The 22677-nt window shown below is 45.5% G+C and overlaps 1 protein-coding gene across 1 annotated transcript in view; it reads right to left on the bottom strand.

Moving 5' to 3' along the window:
• LOC119448617 (retinal-specific phospholipid-transporting ATPase ABCA4-like) overlaps nt 1-22677 on the bottom strand; it is a 49238-nt gene that overhangs the window by 5601 nt on the left and 20960 nt on the right. The window contains exons 12-19 of the mRNA XM_037711848.2: nt 20849-20910; nt 18088-18180; nt 13549-13641; nt 9869-10316; nt 6855-7312; nt 5061-5186; nt 3859-4101; nt 295-773 (exon numbers count right to left, since the gene is read on the bottom strand). Coding sequence (XP_037567776.2) covers nt 295-773; nt 3859-4101; nt 5061-5186; nt 6855-7312; nt 9869-10316; nt 13549-13641; nt 18088-18180; nt 20849-20910 — 2002 coding nt within the window. The remainder of the gene's footprint in view (nt 1-294; nt 774-3858; nt 4102-5060; nt 5187-6854; nt 7313-9868; nt 10317-13548; nt 13642-18087; nt 18181-20848; nt 20911-22677) is intronic.

Below are 22677 nucleotides of genomic sequence, written 5' to 3'. Positions count from 1 at the left end.
TACTGTAGATGTTAAAGTACTTAGTGATGATGTGGAATAATAAATTTGGCCAACCAGAAACAGGTGCACTTGAATTTGTCAAATATATATTATAGCCGAAATCAAATGGCTTATTCCGAGCAGCACAGTGGTTGAAAAAAATTACTTGTGACTTCAACCACTAAAAACGGTAACTTTCTCTTGCTCGACCCGATGACAGGGTACTTGGCGGCAATGAACACACTGCCAGTTGCCTCACTGTACAGCAAAAAAAAAAAAGAAGTTCCCGCTGCACGTAGAGAGACTTGTGCTCACCTGCCGAGGCACCTTGGATAGGACCAGTTTCCCCATGTACGCGTTGCCGTCGGTCATCTCGATGAGGGCCGCCAGCATCTGGAAGGTCGTCGTCTTGCCCGCGCCGTTGACGCCCACGAGGCCGAAGCACTCGCCGCGATGAATCGCCAGGTAAATTCCGCGCACCGCATAGAATTTGTCGAAGAACTTGTGCAAGTTGCGCGCCACCAGCGCGTACTCGGCGAGGCGCTTCTCGCGGCAGACGGTGTTCACCAGCTTCTTCTCCGCGTCCACGTCGTCGTCCAGCGCGGGCGTGTGCAGGTCCTGCAGCTTGTTCTCGTAGCCGAAGTCTCCCGACACGCCGCGCACAGCGCAGTAGAAGAGCAATGCGCCCAGCGCCACCATGAGGGACAGCTCGCCGAGGATGCTGTACCAGGACCACGAGAAGGGCCCGATAAGGTGCCACCGTTCTTCTTTGCCCTCCTGGTGCGCCCCCAACACTGCGAGTCAAGGAGTCGACAAAGACCGAGAATGAGCTGGTGGCATCAGAGGAAACGAGGGCCTCGATAGTCAATATTAAGTCAGTGGCTGACAATCAATCGACAATAAAACTCAGCGTCGTGAAAGCCTTTCTTGCGTTAAATTACATAGGAGGATCTATACAGTTACATCAAAACGACGGATAATTTCACAATCATTTTCCTTTCCTTTATTCCGTTGAGTTTATATGTAATATGGTTGTTACACGCTACGCATATACTTATACTACTCCAGTGGAATTCCTGCGTATTTTTTTTTTCTTATATTGTGACTTCTATCTGAGAGTTGCGCAAGAAGGCTTTTCGTAACATCTGGGGTTTGGTGACATTTCCTTCTTTCATGAAACTTCCTGTACCCTACAGATTTCTGGACAACTGGTTTACATACAGTGCTGTCGCAGTAACGGTAATGTGGATGACAAAGGTAACAGGTTCGGTTCTGTGGTTTCGCAGCTACGCAGGCGCGAATTATTTTCCAGTTATGAGCTTCGCACATGTAATCATCGGATGGGTTATGCTGAAGTGTTTAAATAAAAGAAGTATGAGTTGAACAGAGTTTAGTATATATTGCGTTTTCGATGATGTTCACCATAGGCCTTTTTTCAAAAACCTATTATTAACGTCGTCTCCTACCGGCACTAATACGGGTGCCTATTGTAATGACATGTCAACCGACCTCTATACCCTGATTGTTGTTTCAATTCTATATTTCAAATTCTATGTACTATTTTGGCCTACATGTGCCGGTAATAAATTGTGCTTTTATTGCACTAGCGTTTATGAGAAAAGTATAGAAGGACGAATGAGACGGCCACTGCTACTATGCAAATACTGGCGTGTGCCGCTAGACGCGATATGCGCGCAGGGTTAGAGCAAGGGTGTTTGAAGACGGGGGCGCGGAATGGATTTCGCTGCAAAAACGACGAATCTAAGTGGACGCACCGTCAACGCTACGCTCGATCGTCTCGTTGGAAATGTCCGGGCAGGGTTCTACCTTCCGCTGCTGGCATGAGCCTTGTGCACACGCACAATGTAAGCCCCCTAGCATTACTGCTAAGCTGCTGTGTGTACGCGCTGGTCTGAGTGGAAAGGACAGTAAACGTCAAGCTAAAGTTATCTATTATTTCACTTGGCGCTGACTGAAACCAACGATCTCCTGTACGTCCCATTTCATCCACCATCGATGTGCGACGCCTGCAACGCCACTGGCGGCGCTCCTCATCGCACCAGCGTAAGGATCCCTAGATAAAGCTTTTTTTTAACAGCAGAGCTAATCTTGGTCGACTCTTTTCCGTCGTGATGCTTGGCGTAACTTAGTCACGTGACCTGGGAGCGAGAGGGGTGAGAGTGAGACAGGCAACTGCGCCGCGCCGAGAGGGGCAGGAGTGAGGCAGACAGCTGCGCCGCGCCGAGAAGGGGGCGAGTGAGTCAGGCAGCCAATGAGCGTTTGCAAAAATTAAGTCAGTGAAAAGCTTGGTGGGGTATAAACGAAATAAGTCCGTTCTTGCTCCGCACTCGTTCTTCGAGAATGGCCAAGACTGCTTATACTCCCGAGGAAGAAGCCGCCCAACGTGAGCGTCAGTGAGAGCTTGCTCAAGTCTTGAGGAATGCGCTAGGAACGCCATCGCTTGTGGACGCCGACGCGTTCCATCCACCGCAACGCGCTAGGAACGCCGTCGCCCGTGGACGCCGACGCGTCCCATCCTCGCAAGTAGCGCTGTTCGGGCCAGCCAAGCGACTACGAATGCACAGCTTTGCTGTTCGACCATCTTCACGAAGTGGAAGGGGCGGTGATTTTTAACAGCGGAGCATAGTAAAGCTTGCGCCATCGATGACGGCGCCGTCACGCAGGAGCAGAGCCGGAGAGGTCACGTGATTAGGGACGGCTCCTCTCCTCCCGGTCGCCGTGAGGAGAGGAGCCGACCAATCGGAGCTCGCGCCGGGGAGGAGGAGGAGAGGCACCGGGGTATAATAGCAGCTGTTTGCACCGCTCGCTCTTCGCACGATGGACGCCGCTCGGCGCGAGCGACGTCCACTGACCATTTACTGCAGCGATCACAAGGCCATGCTTGTAAAGGGCAAAAAAAAAAACACTCAATCTGATTCCTGCGAAAACCCAAGCAATGGGAGGAATTAAACAGTGAATGAAAGTGTTTTCTACCCTCCTTTGATTTAATGTCTCACTAACAAAATGCAGCCAGTTCTACGAAGCCAAATCTGTAGAAACAGCGGAGATGCGGTCCTTTCTTTGGTCTAAAACGAATACTACGACAGCGAAAGAAAGAAACACGATTGACAATAGCAGAAACAGATCAGCCACAGCTCCGCCGTTTCGACAGATTTCACTTCGTGGAACTGGCTGCATTTTTTTTTATCTAGGGACTTTACGACAGTGTTCTGAGACGCCTGGTAGCTGCCAGGACGCTGTTCCTTGTGTGCAGCAGGAGTTGCCTTGCGTGCTGCGTTGCGAGAACATGTCACACTCGCGTATAATGAGAACACCGTCCGAGAAGTACAGGCACAATGCTACACCTGGCAATGACTGTCAATGTCTCGCCCTTCAGGAAAAACTGGAAACATTTTTAATGCGTTAGCATTAAGAATGTCAAAATGGAAAAAAGTGGGGTGGGTGGGAAGCCGTGTCAGATGCACAGATGGGATGTGAGAACTTAGAAGAGCGGGTATGCATGTATCTATTTATGTATGTATGTATGTATGTATGTATGTATGTATGTATGTATGTATGTATGTATGTATGTATGTATGTATGTATGTATGTATGTATGTATGTATGTATGTATGTGTATGTATGTACGATGTTTGTATGTAATGTACGACGTAACGCTCAATCGCCACCACTTAGCATTTCTTAAGCTTCAGCGATGTGTGCTGACAGGTTAGTTGGCTCGAAACGTTCACGCAATAGACAGACACAACGCGCACACACTGCGGAAAAACGACGGCACGCGTGTGCTTTGAATGCCAGAAAAGTACTGTATACTCGTTGCTCTGGTGCCTGTGCCGTATAGACGTGCGGTCTCCTCACATTTGCAGCAGTGGACGATGCCGGAGCCGAGCAAGTGCATCTCGTCACAAACGGTGACGAACACGTCATCCAGCTTTGGGCGCAAGCGTAGCAGGTCGCACATGTTCGCCTCGTACTCGAGGCTGACCGCCCGGATGGTGGCGGCCCCCAACAGGAAGGGCGGGAAAAAGAGGAGAGGCACGCGCAGGCCCTGGTTGTTCAGCGCGGGCAAGGTAGTTAGGAAGAACAGGAAGACCGCGGGCCCTGTGGTGAAATCGGGAAACGAGAGATAGCCGCCACAACGAAATAAGCTCCTTTTTTGTCCTGCCACCTGAGACGTTTCAATGAGACTTGTTCGCACTCACGCCAAGTTAAGGAATGTCAGACTCATGAATGCTCTTGTCTTCCTAACCCTGCATGGTGATATTTTTGAACGTCTTGTAGATTGGCATGTGCACTTATTTGCTAGTAACAACATTATAAATTCAACGCAGGCACGGAAATCTGTGAAACGAAGCTTTAGTGAAGTTGTTATTGAAATGCTATAAAACCAAATTCCTAAAATCATGTGTAACGTTCAATCTCTTGCAACGTTTACGCATCACATATGTCGCAACATTAGTGTCATGCAATGCTTATGACGATGGGCTTCACCGTTCACAAGATACTCCGAAATGCAATTAACATTTCATGGGAATGCACACCTTAATATGTCCACGATTTGCTGTTATGAGGACGTTCATGTTTGTAGAGGAAAAAATATTTAGTAGAGGTTTTTCAGATGCAAGTACGACTAGTGGGGCACGATTAAGTGCTTTCTAAAGACTAGTAGAGAATCCCAACGTATCCAGACGTGAAATTGCTGACGATAATGATAGCAATCACGGAAATGACACAGGCATCTGACGCGATTATAATTCAAACATACAGCCAAGGCGCTTGAAGGTACCTTCCAAATGATATTCTGCCTACACATACACACAGTTTCACATATACATACATCTCACCCCCTTCTGTAAGTTTTATATATATATATATATATATATATATATATATATATATATATATATTCCGTGCTATATAACTATATATATTCCGTGCATGAGTTATTTGGCAAGACAGCAGCGGCAGTAGCAGCACCCCCTGTCCGCTAAGTACGAAAGATTCGCTAAGAAAGCTTCTACCGCCGTTGTTCCATACAAAGGCCACCACCTGGTACTCACCTCCGACGGCGAACATGCCAACTACAATGGAGTACGCCGTCCCTTCGGCTTCTATGTGCTCCGTCACCATGTAGGGTACCATTATGCCCAGAGGAGCGAATGACAGCACGATTGCGACGAGGGCCACTGCAAAATATCAAAGGCGAGGGCCACTTTATCTGTCGTTTTTATTAGCAGGAGAGAGAAAGATAAATCGGAATCACCGGTTGACGTGTCTTAATCTGCACGCACGCATGCACGCGCACACATTGACACGCACGCTCCAAGAAAAACTTGAGAGGCAAAGTAATTTATCTTTCGAAAAATTCAAAGTAGAACGGATTTGTCAAAGTAGTTTCTACTTATGAAAAGACATTCGGAATAATGAACGCCATGCAAAAAAGCATTCCATCAATACACACGTTCCCCTGCATTTAACTAAGCACTGGTACACAAAAAGTTTGAAGGGACTTTCTTATCAGGTAGTAAGCTCTGTCAAGATGTGTCAAGATCTATCGATTATGAATTAGATACATTGTCCATGTAAGCTGCTGTGTCAGTAATGCATATACAGAGTAGGCGCCAGTGTCCTCGACCACGTAGAAAGATTAAAATATACCGGCTACCCAGACGCTGTAGAAAGGGAGATCCTGGAAAAAGTTCGCGAAGAAGGCTAAGGTATAAGGCGGACGAGAGAATAAATTAATGGAGCGGAAAGATAAATTCACCGCACTACCATAGTTCTAAAGGTTGATTTGCAACTTGAGAAATGTGGCATCCCGCTATGGTGTGAAAGCGGTGTTGTCGGCACGAAATAAACTGGGTAACATTTGTGCTAGAGCAGAAGACAAAGTTAGACAGGAAAGAAGTTGCAGTGCGAAGTTTAACACAGAATCTTTATTTGTTGTGCAAATAAAGATGTGTATCAGCTGCCCCTTTCATGTGGGAGCCTATACATTGGTCAGACGGACTGTTGCTGCAATGTTATACTAAGATAACAACTACGACGGGTAGAAATCAAGGCCATATACTCCACACATGAATTCCTACTGGATTGTGCGAATGTGTCCGAACGTATAGCAGACCTACTGTGCTAGATAAATACAGTAAAGACAAATATAAAAGAACTATAATGGAAGCCCCTGTCGTGCTTTAGACCAGAAAGCATCTATGGGATCGAATCGCTTTTCCAGTCGGCATGTTACATATTGGTGTGGTAGTGGTAGGTTAAGATCCCGAAAAGGCATTTCTTTTGTTTTTAAGTTGCACTGTTGTATGCCAGAAGCAACACCTCACTGTAAGTATTCAACGTAGGCATTTCCCCGTGTTTGATATCTAAAAACAGCTTTTCATTTATAAATGTACGGACAGAAATGCAACACCATGTAGTGTGTTGCCTCGTTAGCGCGGAATACAGAATTTTAAAGTTATTTCGCCGTATTCGACACGCACTTCACGGTTGTTGGTCGTCTGTGACGACACAACGGCTTATGGTAATATTAGTGTCGATTACCTTGAAAGATGGCCACAGGAATATAATTAAACCACCCTCACTCAGTTCCGCACGCATCTGACATCCCATCCTAGGTAACCTTTCGTAAATTTTGAGAATGCGTGTCACAGAACCGGCGCCAAAAACCTATCGACGCGACTACTGTTACAAATTCACTCAATGCCATTACGAAGGTAGTCATGGTGCAACTGCGTTGATTATTAACCGTACGCGTGTACTGTGCGTACGCATAAACCGTATGCACGTATTTTGAGCGTGGTGAAATCGGTCCATAGTCCAGAGGCGCAGCATACTTTTATTACCTATTGTCTCGAAGGACAGGCCCTGCAAAAACGCGAAGGCTCCGTATATGACAGTCATGGGGACCAGGTAGAAAACGAGGTCGAACAGGAAATGCGCCGTAATGAAGGTGCAGCCGGAAACACCCGTCATGAGCTGCAGGCCGCGCGCCCCGTTGTGGTTCTCGGCGGCGGGGAACACCACAAACGAGGAGATGAGCAGGCCCATGCTGACCGTGACCATACAGCCCCAGTACATCCAGGTCTGCTCCACGGCCAGCTGCAGCCGCCCTAGGCTCTCTTCGTACCCTCGGCTCGCCGACGCAGTTCCCAGAGCATCCTTCGGCAGCGCGTAGAGAGAGAGTTCGGTGTTGATCCGCAAGTCGCTCCGACCGGACGCGTTTCTCAGCTTGATAGTATTCATCAGGTTCTTCAGCACGGCCAGGCTCATTAGGCTTGTGGGGTTGTACCATGCTTCAACACTGCAGCGAGTAAGAACGTATAACGAAACCATGTCCCTCCGTTATCTCTCTCGAAAAGCGATCTAATGTCTGATTTCGTTAACGGATCCTACTTTACGTTACTGGATATAGCACTTCAAAAATCCACACCTCCGCGCAATCTTCGCTGCGTTAGTTTACCGTGGGGCCAGGCTTACAGAAAATATCTAGTGGCGACAGTGACCGATAAAGGTGATAGACGTAAAGAATAGCTAGTCCAGTTGGCGTGGTATCGCTTTGTGCGGAGCCACCACCTCCCGATTCCGTCCTAGGCGAAGCCACCAACTTGATTGGGGAGCCTTCGGCTTCCCCCAATCGTTTACAGCGAAGCTGTTAAGGGCTAGTTCCCCCCGGATCGTGTCCGCGTGTAGAAAAAATTATCATCAGCAGCATTTCCGCTCCGTGTGCGGGGTGGTTTGGCTCCATACGCGTGGCCGTTTCCCGCCAGTAGTGTCTTAGCACATGTATCAAAACGAATGATTAATACCCCTGTCACACGGCACATGTAATGTCATTTGCAGTAAATTACATTCATACCGAATGTAATTGCCGTCTTGGGTTCCCAGTCTACACGGGTAAACAAAATGGCATTCGCAATTGATGGCAATGTTTATCGGCAGGCTGCTATGGTAACTAAACCCTACAAATCGTGCTTCTTTTACAACTTTTCACTATATTGTTAACAATACAATGGTAAACATTGGATGGTTATCTGAAAATATGTTACATTTCTTTTTAACTTATCTATTTTGTAATTTTTTGCCAAGCCCCTGTCATCGAGAGTACACTAGTAGCGCGTGGATGAGTTCGGGAAACTCATTCAATGGGCGAATATGCCATTAGCAGTGAATGTCATTCACTATGCCCGTGTAGAAGCAACAAAAATGGCATTAACACGTAATCTCATTCGCTGCGAATGCCATTACACGTGACGTGTGACAGGGATATTACATGACTGAGAGGTCATGACATCAATAACTTCACATGCTCGTCAGTTACGTCACGATTAATGATAATAAAATGGCGTGTGGCGCATACCCACATTGGATATCCGGGTATGAGCCAGGGACAAGAAAGAAAGAACGAAAGAAGGAAGGCAAGAAATAAAGAAAGAGAGGAAGAAAGAGAAGCTCTTTGGCCAGACCTGGCCTTTGTGCCATTAAACACCACATATCATCATCATCAAAGATAGAGAAAAAGAAAGAGAAGGAAGGCAAGAAAGAAATCACATGTGGCTCATACCCGAGTTGGATATGTGGGTATGAGCCGCCGAGAGCAGTAGCGGGAGATATCTCACAGGATCATGACGCTGCCGTGCAGTGTGCCGCGGCTTTATATGAACGCTGTGGTTCATACGCTAGTCTATGACGATGGGGCGGACTTGGCGCAGCAAACCCACTACTTGGCCATCGCGTCGGGCGAAAACAAGACGCCGGTGTCCTTGCTCTTTGACGAAAACACTCAATATAATCATTAATGATAATATATAAATTCACTGTAGCAATATTCACTACAGCAGACCCACCATAGTCACAGCTTCACTGGCTTCCATTTTCACAATAGTGAAAGGGCTCTGGATTTTTTCCTCAGGACCTTTCAATAAAGTTCTTGTCAACTGTCAAGGACCAAGAGAAATGCGCTACACGACAGTGAGTGTTAGTGCTTCTGTTGTGCACGTTTCCTCGTCCCATGTCCCTTTTATCGCACTGCATAGCATGACGAAAGGTACTGGTGAAAAGGGGGGCGCACGAGTAAAAACTTGAGAGTACGTTTCTGCCACATCCTCCAATATGCGTCCACAGCGCAACCTTCGCTGTTTGACATCGTCTATTGTTCTGATCTACGAGAGCATTGCCTCAAGGCCATTTTATATTTCAAGCACTTTGTGTCGCTGAAGCTATGAAAGCATCGGCGCAGACTAGGGAATCGTGTAGATTTCGAAAGCGCAAAACCGCATAAAACAATTCAGGCAGAACCCATCTCACGATGAGGTACGTGGGTACGTACCAGCATAGACAACTTGAGCCATTGGCTGTGTAGAAGTTGGCATGTGACATTAGGCACGCAAACATTCCTGACAAGTCCTCCCGAATGGGTATTTGTCACTTTGTAGGTGCCCGGATAGACAAGCAGAAAAAGAGGCAAGAAGTGAGGAAGTCGGCAACATAATTTTAAAGACATCAGCTACAAAGTGAAAAAGTCAGCATCAAAACCAGATGAGTGTGAAGATAGAGAAGTAAACAGAATGGGGCGAGGGCGAGCATTGAGAGAAAAGTGTTGAGCTACAGAAAAGTGCACAACATGTCGTTAACAAAAGATTTCAAGAAATCGGCGATAAAAGTGAAACATTTTGCAGTATACGGTGTGTCACTACGTTGCTTCAATGATAATCGCAATAACGTAGACGTTCATTGTGAGATAAGTTCTGCGATAATGTTTATATAGCCACAAATATATCCTACTGTGAAACGACGACGAAAGCCAAGCGCCGGGCAAGAGGCAAATAAAACTTCGCTTTAAAAAACAGCTGGTGCTCACAAGGTCGAAGAGTTGATCGTGGCTCCAAAGGCATAGCTTGAAGCATACTCGAAATAGTTCTCTTCCAGGGCCACCAGCATCTCCTCCTGTGGGTCCCCCAGTTCCTCGATGGCCACGTCTTCGCTTTCCAGGAGCTCCCGGTAGTTGAGCGACGAATTCGTCTCGTTCCCCGCGGTCAAGAAGGCACGCACGTCCGCACCGAACTGTGCGGTGGCGCTGAGGACGATGCTCCGCGGAAGCGGTCCTATGTCGTCCGCCCGCTGTGCCGTCAGTGTGGTGGTAGCCAGAGAGGCTATCGCAACCGGAAGTAGCCAGCCAGTGAGGAAGAGGAAACGCGTACGTCCCAAGTAGGAGCAGCGCTTGGAAAGCAGGGCCTCGAATTGCTGGACGTCGTTTGGTCTCCGAGTGACTTTCAGCTTGTTCTTCTTTGCGACCTTCAATGGAGATCCTGGCGGTGTTACCGGTAGAAAAAGCAATTGCGATAGCAAATTAGTAGAGAGCTATACGTAGTACGGATAGTAGTTTAATCGGCTGTATAAACTTGGAAATATTCGCATTATGATGGAATTAACAAGCATGGTGTCAGCGCGCACACTCACTCGATGACCGGAGACAACCGCTGTCAAAACGCTGGCGTGAGCAAGCGCAGTGGCAGCAAGCAAAGATTCATGCGGTCTCTCACTTCAACGGAAACTGAGCGGCAAATGCACAGCGCATACAAAGGTAGGAGCTGTGTGCAGATCGGTTTCAAGATACGGTGCGCGCGACCGCTCGCAGCAATGCAAAGTACAAGTGCGCAGTTGCTGGCAGAGTAGAAGCAGCACCCCCTCCCTCTCGCGCGGCCTTCCTACTTTCCTCCTTTCGCGCGCGATATTGAATCGCCAGATTCCCTTGCACCGGGTCGCTAAATGCGCAGCTGGTTCAGGAGCACAACGGCGCCCCCCTCCCTCGCTTCCATCCCCCCACGGCCATTCGCGCGACGGAGACGTCACTTTTGCTCTCCGACGTGTGTTTGCTTTCAGTAAAAGCGCGCGTCCATCGCACATACAGAATACGGCGCGCGGCGACGATTTTATCGTCGTTGGACTTTATACAAAACCTCACGGTGACGGCGACAACGACGGCGATGGCAGAAATCAGCTTGGAGTGTCCATAAATTGCTATCGCAATATAAAAAGTGGGAGATCTAACCTGTGAGCTCTGGCAGCAAGGCTAAGCGATCTTACACTCCAAAGGTGGCGTCATCAAGGAACAGGCCGCGCGGCGGCGGCAAAAAGTGAAGGAATCAACTTGCCTGCCGTAACGAAGCTGACAGGATATTAAGTAGTTAAGTACAACGCAAACCACTTGAAGTTTACTAACAAAACCTAATCAAATTTGAGGCACTGTGCGCTGTGAAGGACACTGAAGTAAAAAGGACTGCAGATTGATAGTTTATTTTCTTTTTTAACCCCGTATGGTTTTAGAGCTCTTAATTCTACTTCAATTTAAATACTGCAGCCGTGACCGCTAATCAAACTCTCGACTACGTTTCTCGCGACTGCGTGTATTCCGTATCCCCGAGGCAGGTTACAGAACCTGAAAATCCGATGTTATGGCTGGTTACTTTAACATAAGGTTTCGCCTTATCAGTGGGCCGGCCAATAACACACCAACATTTGAGCTAGGGTAGGAAGTTCCTTTCAGTTGTCCCCTCAGTGCGCTCTCCCAAAGGTGGGCATCGTTCGGACAGCCCATGCCCCTGATAAAATGAAGCAGAGCACTCAGGACTGGAGAAGTGCTGTAGCACCTTTTTTACATCAAAGAGACCGGCGTCAAACGACGTACACGCGTAAGAGCGCTTTTGATCTTCTTAGAGGATTCCACACCACGTTCCTTTGGAAGTTCTGAGAGGAAGTTGAACCGGCGTGGTTGCATAGGCTGTGGCGTTGTGCTGCTGAGTTCGAAGTCGCGGGTTGAATCGTAGCCACGGTGGTCGCATGTTGTTGTTTTTTTTTTTCAGGGGAATGCGAAAATGCTCTTGTACTTAGATTAAGGCTCACGTTGCAGAACCATAGCTGGCCAAAATTAATTCGTAGACCCCGAATACGGCGTGCCTCATTATCACATCGTGGTACTGGCACGCGAAGACCCTTACGGCAAAGCTCCTTTGCGGGAAAGAAGATCAGGCACCTTCTTTTCGAGCGGAAAGGTGTACTCTCGCATACAGCGTGCACAACTCATCAATAGAAGAAAACCTGTTGCATAACTACGGTGCCCCGTAAGAATTTTTTTTTACCTTGAAAATGTTTTAATTTTCAGTGGTAATGCGATTCGCTTGAACAGTGAAGATTTACTCTAGCTATACTCTCACACGCCCGCACCACTGTCACTAGCGCCACCATGTTGAATTCCGAATATGCACATGATAAGTCATCAAAAATAGGAAAAAAGTGTTTGAGGTTCTACAATCACTAAATGTAATCTACATGCGCAGCTTCTTGTAAATGTTTTCTCTCTTGCTGCTTTAACAAGCAGCGCTTTTTTTTTCTTTTTGCGGCGTTCATTTGAGGAACCACCTAAAGAACCACCTAACAGAAGTTAAACATTTGGCCCGTTATCGTCGCGAGGGAGATAAGTTTTTACAGGAAATTGTTACTGTAGATGAAACTTGGGATACATCATCACGAGCCAGAAAGCAAGGCTGCGAGCATGGTTTGGAAGCACTCATCATCACCAGAAGTTAAGAAATTCAAACGTCAACCATCAGATTGGCAAGATTATGCTAACACTATTCTGGGACATGGAAGCTGTGGTAGCCGTTCATTTCTCCCCTAGAGGCTAAACTGTGAACAGTGAGAACTGTCGTGATGTGTTGCGAACTAAACTGAAACCTGCAATCAGATCCAAACGTCGTGGAAAAACTGCGAAAAGGTGTCATCCTGCAGCAAGATAACGCTCGGGCACATTCTGCCAAACGGACGACCAAAACAATAAAGGAGTTGGGATTCGAATTGCTGGAACAGCCGCCATACAGTCCAGACCTGGCTCCAATCGATTTCCATATGTTTGGGCCATTGAAGGAAGCACTCAGGGGAAGGTGATTTGCAACCAATGCAGATAGTCATTGATGCAGTGCAAAATTGGTTACAGGTGCAACCAAAAAAACTTTTTTTCCGACGAAACTAAAAAAACTTGTGCAGGGAAGCTATGTAGAAAAATAATGCCTGTTTCAGTTTTCTATCATTAGAATAAACGTACCTTTTCTCAAAAGTCATTTTACTTTTTTACTTCCCCTCGTATGTATACAGTGTGCGGCTTATCGGCGTGATCTCCGAGATAAGGCTGCGCCGGCGGCTGCCTGCGGCGCGCGGAAATATTTCGGAGGTGGCATCCTGTGCCTTACGTCATAGAGACGATCACCAGGCCTGCGGCTTTTGCCAAGATTTTTTTGATAGTATATACATCATCGGATAAAACTCCTGGCCGCTCCAAGTGTGACTTGCACCTCAATAACGCGCTAAGCGAGATTCAGTAAGACCTGCAGACGGCCGGCTCACGCTTCTGTCGACAGTTGTTAGAAAGACAGCAACATTTCTTTTTCTACGTCTTGGCGCTCTTTGTCCATAGCGGGCCGTCGCGCTACAAGACAACATAAATCATCATCATCATTTCTTTTTCAACATTTTTTTTTTTTTTACCAGCATTCCCGACAGCAGGTGCAGGATCCGGCTTGTTGGTTGCAGCACCTTGGTTGGCATCCGGTTTCGGCGGGGACGGTACAAGCAGCTTGCCTGCAATTTAAGGTGTTTTACGTGTTGGGCAAGCACGCTTTTTAAGAGCGTGGCTAAGTTCCTTACTTAAATTTATCGATAAAGATATCATCAATCAAAGAAACGAACATATCATCATCGGCGGGATATGCATTTTCCCCATGTCACCCCACTGAGTTACAATTTATTGTCTCATTGATCAGCAGGCTGATGAGAATTATATATATATATATATATATATATATATATAGACGTCGACCGATGCGATGCCTTTATTTTCGAGCAGCCGCCCGAAGCATAGGCGAAGCACCGCGCGAGACAAAAGATGATGATGAGTCGTATGTACAGATGACGCGTTCGATGCTGTTACCAAGTGAGCTACCGCGGCAACGTTTTCCCATCCACTTTCTGGGGCAATAATGTTTATCTGCTAGAACTAACACTGGGAGTGTTAACCAGTGCCACTCATAGCCTTGGCGGCGAAATATATATATTGACACGTGTACTTATTAACCCTTTTCTCGGGGTCTGCATTTCACCCAATAGCAACTTAAAGTTATCGCTCAGCGCAAAAACGCGCCTGCATGATTGGAACTTACTCGAATGTTATGGATGGTTCTATCCGTTGTCTGTTGTCACCGAAGCTAGTGTGATCTGAGCGTAACCGCGACGCGAATTGTGTAGTACTTTCTGGAAGACACGCGGGCACCAGCGATTACTCTGGAACCTTCGATGACTCATGTATTATGATGCATGTTAAAAGTGCATTCCAGTTGTTCGATTAAGAACTTTCCGAAGAGCACAACCAAATTCCTACCAGCGGTTTCAGTACCAGCTGCGGGAGTCGACTTGCTGGCTGCAGCGCCAAGGTTGGGACCACGTGAAGCTGGTCCTGGTGGTACACCTGGAATTTAAAACCTCTTCGTGATTCTAAGGTTTATATTTATGCAGAAGACAAAGATAATGTTCAATAGCCTGGCAAGGGAACAAGAATTCAGGATCGCCAATCAGCCTCCAGAGTCTGTAAAGGAATATGTTTATCTAGGTCAATTACTCACAGGGGACTCTGATCATGAGAAAGAAATTTACAGAAGAATAAAATTGGGTTGGAGTGCACACGGCAGGCATTGCCAAATCCTGACCGGGAGCTTACCACTGTCGTTGAAAAGAAAAGTGTACAATCATTGCATTCTACAGGTGCTAACATATAGGGCAGAAACTTGGAGGTTAACAAAGAAGCTCGAGAACAAGTTAAGGACCGCACAAAGAGCGATGGAACGAAAAATCTTAGGAGTAACGTTAAGAGACAGGAAGAGAGCGGTGTGGATCAGAGAACAAACGGGGGTAGACGATATTCTAGTTGACATTAAGCGGAAGAAATGGAGCTGGGCAGGCCATGTAATGCGTAGGATGGATAACCGGTGGACCATTAGGATTACAGAATGGATACCAAGAGAAAGGAAGCGCAGTCGAGGACGGCAGAAATCCAGGTGGGATGATGAAGTTAGGAAATTCGCAGGCGCAAGTTGGAATACGCTAGCGCAAGACAGGGGTAATTGGAGATCGCAGGGAGAGGCCTTCGTCCTGCAGTGGACATAAATAAGGCTGATGATATATATATATATATATATATATATATATATATATATATATATATATATATATATATATATATATATATATATACATTTATACATATACCTCAGGGGTTCCACGGAATGGAACATCGCGTAAGGGGGGGGGGGGTTCCAGCAATAAACAAACACAAGTAAATGGTACAAGGCATAATAAAATTCATGACATTTTAATAGGAAACATAGATCCTGAATAAATATTAAAACCGGCGAAAGAATCATTGATGAAACACGCGAGGACATACATGTATATGCATAAGCATAGATATATACAAATGGAAAACATAAGAAATACACTTTAAGGTTTATGGTATAACGGCATACAGTGGGCCACAACTTTACTGGACACCGTATTACCGAAAAGGCCGAACTCCCGCGAAGCCTGCGCACTTAGCCTAAATACATAGTGTTCAAATTAACACCTCCTGCAATGGTTACCATGTGAGTAACAGATCTCGTCCGCTATGCTTCTGCTAACTACATTCACCGAAAGTGATGGTGAGCTGGAAATACGTCAAGGCTGTTTAGTGCTCAGCCATTTGGCAGAGGTGCAGTGCACCACATCCGATCACAGCCTCGGCTTCACGTCGCAGGTTAGTGCATTTATTCTTACCTTCTCAAGTCATATGGAGTAGTATATTCCTGTCACTTCTGGCACAGCGTGTACTTGAACCGCCATTGCTGCTGGTCTTAAATAATGTCGAAGGATGTTCTAAAGCGAATTCAGGATATCAAAGACGACATAAACGAATTCAAAAGCATCCCGATAATTATTGCAAACTAGTATCCCCCCAAAAGAAAGATATCTCCCGACAGATTTAGAAGTGCTGAAACGCAGCATAACGTTCGTTAGCAATGCTCTTGATGAAGCTAAAAAAAAAACGCTTGAAACCATCTTGACAGCGAATAAACTCAGGAAAGAGAATAAAACACTCCGGTTAGGAGTTAGTTCACATGAGAAAGACTTCGCTGAATGCCAAATCAACCTAAAGTCAGAACAAGATACTCGAAACAGCAACATCTAGAACAAGAATTTCATGAAAAATGAAATTTACTTTTGAATATTAATTGAATTGAACAGGGTTAGTTCTAGTTGTAAAACATAAATACCCCAGAAAGTGGACGGAAAACAGCTCCGCGGTAGCTCAATGGTAAGAGAATCGCACGCGTAATGCGAAGACGTGGGATTGTTCCCCGCCTGCGGACAGTTGTTCTTTGATAAATTTTCATTTCCATTAATTTATAATTTCTTTAATTCAATTAGTAAGTAAAAGTAATTTCCCTTATGTTGTCCTTGGTGTCATTGTTTGTTGGCTTCTTATGATGTGATTAATAATAATCGGGCCCCTCGGTTCCCTTTCTAAGTTAATTACATAACGAGGGCTTGAATCCGGCAACATTTATGCCTTCAAGTAGCATATGTGGGTTTATTGACCAGTTGCCATCACCCAAAATGTCGCGTGCTCGTGACGCCTGCGGCAGAAAGGATGTTCCACATCCGCCGCCATGGTTCGTGAGTAGTGGCGCTGGCTAACACTCCCAGGGTTAGTTCTAGTTACTTACTAATTGAAATAAAGAAATGATAACTTAATACAAATGAAAATGGATAAAAAAGTAACTGTCCGCAGGTGGGGAACGATCCCACATTTTCGCATTACGCGTGCGATGCTCTTACCATTGATAGAGTGTACTAGAATGGGGGAGTGGGTCCAGCGGGCGCCTTAGCAAGCGGCGAGGGTGAGGCAAAAAACACGGAAAATGTGGCGGCGCTGCCGTCGCCTTCTTCTAAATTTCCGGCCAATAAACGTTGGCTCCGGCTGTTTCAGGCAGCGCTCATTGGCTGAGGCGAGCTCGCGGGTTGAGTAGCTGTCGTCTGCTCGACGCACCGTCGTTGTTGCGTCGTTTGCGTTCTTTCCGCATCTCTTTTTCCATTTTATTTGCAATAGATCGGTGGGGAATAATCTCAGTGTTACCGCCACCGAGTATACGCCTGTCAAAGCTACATGCAGCTGTGGTAGGGTCTCCGACGCGACAAGCGTCTGGCCGGCGAGCGGGGCCGCTCAATCGGAAGAAAGTGTTGGTGGCGCCACATGGATTTTCCATAAAAAATGCCTCAGCGCAGAGCCCTCGTTGGACCCACTCCGCCAATCTAGTACACTCTACCATTGAGTTACCACGGAGCCGTTTTCCAGTGCCCTTTCTCGGGTATTTGTTTTACAACTAGAACTAACATGGCGGCGGATGTGAAACATCCTTTCTGCCGCAGGCGTCACGAGCACGTGATCTTTTTGGGTTCGAAGGCTAGCCAACCTGAGGTAGCGGATGGCGTCGTGTGCGTTGTGTTGCAGTACGCAGGGAAATTCGCTCGCCGCTGCAGCCACGCTTCATCACGCCAGCGTTCTGACAGCGAGTGTCTGCGGTAATCGAGTGATATGTGTTCATGTTTGTCTGTGCGCGCGTGACCCCGCGCTAGTTAATTTAGTTACTAAACGAATGTTTAGAACACTTTATCCAGCTGATACAACTACTAACTTTACTGCGTTTAGCTGTCTAATAATTTGCAATCGCAATCAATGCTTCGCCTTGCGGGTGAGACTGCAACTTCTTTTCTTCTTTTTCAGAACTCTGCTGACCGGCGCGCACCATAATATGCCCTTCGTTAATGCTCCACACTCAGTCCTTTCAAGTGGCGCTACGCTGTTTCAAGTCCGACAAGCAGAGGAAGTCACGCAATTATTGCAGACATTGTGTACACTGCCTACACTGAAAATGAGTGTCCTCTGACTTCCTTTCAGGCTTTACCAACTAAGGCACATGCTAGAGTGTCCCTTACCAGTGGTTGCAACAGCAGCTGGAGGAATCGGCTTGCTGCTTGAGGCAGCCACGTTCACGTAACCTTGTGCTGCCATTGGCACAGGTGGCGCTCCTGAAATTGGACATGATTTCTAAACTCAAACGGAACGGCAAAATGTGTTGCAAATGATCGCTCAATGCTGTTTGCGCGTATATATATATATATATATATATATATATATATATATATATATATATATATATTTTTGTTTTTTCATCCATTTTCATTTTTTTCTGTAATTCAATTAGTAAGTACAAGTTATTTCCCTTATGTTGTCATTGGTGTCACTGTTTGTTGGCTTCTTATGATATGATTAATCAAAATCGGGCCCCTCGGTTCCCTTTTTTCTCGTTCATTACATAACGAGGGCTTGAATCTGGCCACATTGATGACTTCAGGTAGCATATGTGGGTTTATTGACCAGTTGCCTTGACCCCCAAAAAAAATGCTCACGTACTCGTGACGCCTGCGGCAGAAAGTATGTTCCACATCCGCCGCCTCGGTTTATGAGGTGGCGTTGGCTAACACTCCCAGGGTTAGTTCTAGCTGTAAAACATAAAATACCCCAGAAAGTGGATGGGAAAATGGCGCGGCGGTAGCTCAATGGTGAGAGCATCGCACGCGTAATGCGAAGACGTGGGTTCGTTGCCCACCTGCGGCCAGTTGTTTTTTCATCCATTTTCCTTAATTTATTTCTTTAATTCAATCAGTAAGTACAAGTTATTTCCCCTATGTTGTCCTTGGTATCACTGTTTGTTGGCTTCTTGTATGATTAATAAAAATCGGGCCCCTCGGTTCACTTTCTTCTCGTGTGTGTATATATATATATATATATATATATAGTGTGTGTGTGTGTGTGTGTGTGTGTGTGTGTGTGTGTGTGTGTGTGTGTTGGGTTCTTCACTAATTTTGTGTACACTTCTTTGTAAAACTGACATCGTTGACGAATAATCTTGAAACTGCTTCATGGCGTTTAGGTACGATAAAGAAACAGCAGCGAGTATATTTAAGTGCTCTGCAATGTGTCCCCTACAGCTAAACTAGAAAACTGGTATGGTTGCTGATTGCAGTTCGGCAAGAAAAACATTCATTGTCAAAAATGTTATGTCACTGTGGACTAAAACGCCAGGCTAGCTTACGCGAGGCTGCGCGACGAACAGGGTTCGTTGCGCAGAAGATTAATGTGACTAGACTATTTATTTACTGGAGTCCTGCATAATAGCAGTACAGGATCATGCAGCGTTCAGCATGTACGGTTCGTCGTTGTTTCGACCACATTTTAGCATTAAATATTCTGATAAGCTGACTTATCAAGGGCACATTATTAGCAAAGCAAACCACTGACATATGTGAAGAACAAAAACTACAACATTCCATGATCAGCGGACATTCCTTGTCCACAGTGAGGTGGTCCCCACTAGATTTATTTCATTTCGTATACGCTCGAACTTTCACCCCCATATTCGTGAGTACACGTTGCATACATTGTCTTGCGTCCCGTTTCGCGTGTTTGCAGTGTTTTGGACAACCACCGATTCCAGATGCACTCTTGCTATATCAAGTGCATAAAGGCGCAGATTATATAGTACTCAGCACACAAAAACTATAGGCGTTTTAGGAGGCTCTGAAAAGAAGGTAACATCCCACTGCAGGGCTTACCAGCGGTCGCGACACCAGTTGGGGAAGTCGGCTTGCTGGTTGGAGCGGCCACGTTAGCGTCGCCCTTCGCGGACGCTGGTAATTGCTGTTTCTCTGAAATATCCCATTTTCGACTAGTCAACGACAAGCACAAGAACAAAAATAAGGTCCATTTTTGATTAGTGGTGGGCGAATATTCTAAATTTCGAATACGAGTCGAATATTACTTATTAACTATATGCATTTATATTCAAAAAGCAACTATTTGTTATATATTTTCATGTATTTGAAACTACACAAAAATGTCGCAACAACTGACGGTTAAAGGCTTCTTACTAGTCTCCATCTTCTAAACAAAGTTCAATGCATGCCTTAAAATATTCATGAAAAAGAGACTGGTATTTCTCCCTGGAACTGAATTGTCACTGAAATTGAAGACATTAGTCATAAGATAATTTTTTCACGTGCACCTCTGTCTTTTCTTGACGCACTGTGGAGTTTTGTTTTATTGCTTAACCGCTCTCAGCACTATCTTATTACTTGACCACCGATTACATGGATGTTTTTCCAAAGTCAATGTCTTTAGAAAAAAAAACGCAAAATGAAGCGCCGACCAATACTGTACCGAATTTTAATGACGTTTGGCTCCAACGCGGAATTCGTGTAATATGGAATCCCTGAAACTTCTGACCATGACGCACACATTGAACATAAATGACGGGACACTCTCGATTACTGCGTCGTATAGTAAAATGTACTTAAGCACGCAGTGTTTCTTCCAGTGGTTTTATTGTGAACAAGATCTCCTGTGTTGTAGGTGAAACATCGTTATATTTCACTACTATATTGGTCGGTTCTTCACTTCGCGTTATTTTTAATGTATTTTCCCGTCCAGACCAGTCACCGTCAAACTGAATTTTATCATAATGTGAATCACCTTTTTGTTGCAGACGTATTGCTCCTGACGAGAGTTGTATTCAAGAAAACGGCTCTGCGTAAGCTATTCCCAGTGGGGACAGTACCGTGGAGTGGATATAACTGTTATAATTGTATCACAAATCTTTGCAGCCAATTTTTCATTCGACCACAGGTCTGCACTTACTGGCCCCTTCGTCTTCCTCTTTCTGCCGACGCATCGCTTCTGCAGCCCATTCCCTGCTTATTCTGCAGACGAAAGAAAAATGTAAACAGAATGCTCAATGTGAGCAGAAGCAAGAAAACATTAACAGGGAACAGCGAAACATGCTTCAACTTCTTAAGTTATATATATAGAAGTAGTAAAGCAGATATTGCTGCTTCGTTGAACAGCTTCATATTCGGTGCCATGATAATGAAAGAAATATATATTCGCCTTGTCTCAGTCCTGATGTGGGCACATGATATCAGGAAAAGCAAATACAGACTACAGACCTTTGCACAGTCCGGTCCATTATTGGTTAAAGCGAGTTAAAGGAAGCTCGATTGCTGGCACTGTATAAGCTTTTGAAAGGCAGTAGCCAAATATATAATAAGAAAAACCGTTGGCTTGCCTTTTTAGCTTCTAAGTATACTATTGGGTGGGTGGCAAATTTTCCCTTTCACGATTCTTTCTCAGCCTTGCGATCAGAACTTATTTGCAATAGTCTGTGTCCGTGAACTTTGAGTTCTTTATAATTTGTCCTTAATCTGCGGTCTGCTAGCCTCCCAGTTAGCTCAGATGCTATAGTGACCGTCCTACAAAGACTTTTGTCCTGGTTTGATTCTTAGGCAATGATGAATTTTCACTTAACCGCGAAGTTGAACGAGAAACCATTATGGGGGTCTTCTTTGTTTATAATCTATTTGTGTCCTTTTCTGTAGTCCTTGTCTAATGCGCTGGAAAACATTAATTATAGCTTCGTCGTCAGGTAACAATGCGGAGTAGGTACAGGCATGGGTACAGAAAGCTTCACGCTTAATTGCTTTTTCGTCATCCATGAGCGCCCCAAGATTTACTCTTCAGAGGGCTTTTTCTAAGCTTTAGTACAACTTTGTCAAAAGCCTATTCCAGGAATGCAGATTTCATTTTGTGCTGCATAATGAAATGCGCTATCAAAAAGATTTACCGAAATTGATGCCACACTCATTATTGCAGAGTGCGGTATCGGTGTCCGAAATGCAACTGTGCAGTGGAAATGATGGCCTTGAAGTCTGAAGGTTTACTTACGGCAGTGCAGTGACAACTACAGAAGATGCTGCAAATGCCACTACCGGCTCCTAGACATATGTCTTCACACGACGCGGCATATTGTTAAACACTCGTTGGCGGTTGCCATTGTGATCTGTCCAGTGTGCTGAGTAATAGCTGTCTGCAATTCCTGCAGTGTGCAAGAATTTTTTTTTTCATGCACTCGTCCTTTGAGTGCACCGCGCAGACACCCCGCAGTGCACCCCGTAGGTTGTGTTATCATACAACCTACAGGTTTGCGCTATCATATCGCACGTGAAACTGCAATGCTAGTCATAATTGCAATATTTTTGTTTATTCTCTCACTGCACAGTTACTTTTTCGCAGCCCAGAATAAGGTGAAGCACTCACTGGCATTACCTTCCACGAGGTGTAAATTTCACCCTTTCTTTTCGGAAAGGTATGTATGTATGTATGTATGTATGTATGTATGTATGTATGTATGTATGTATGTATGTATGTATGTATGTATGTATGTATGTATGTATGTATGTATGTATGTATGTATGTATGTATGTATGTATGTATGTACGTACGTACGTACGTACGTACGTATGCTTTATTTACACAAAAAAAGTAAATACAGCCTTGCGGGGGCAAAGTGGGGAAAAAAGCTGCTCGTAGCATCATTTTGAAGGTGCTCTCCAGACACCCTCAGAAAGAGTGCGACTTGTACACCCCCTCATAGGGGTGTCATTTAGCGATGTGTACGTTTAAGTAAAATT

Source organism: Dermacentor silvarum, chromosome 4, assembly GCF_013339745.2.
Source record: "Dermacentor silvarum isolate Dsil-2018 chromosome 4, BIME_Dsil_1.4, whole genome shotgun sequence".
In the NCBI taxonomy this organism is placed as follows: domain Eukaryota; kingdom Metazoa; phylum Arthropoda; class Arachnida; order Ixodida; family Ixodidae; genus Dermacentor; species Dermacentor silvarum.
Note: the sequence above shows the minus strand (reverse complement) of the source record. Positions and strands in the feature narration are given on the sequence as shown.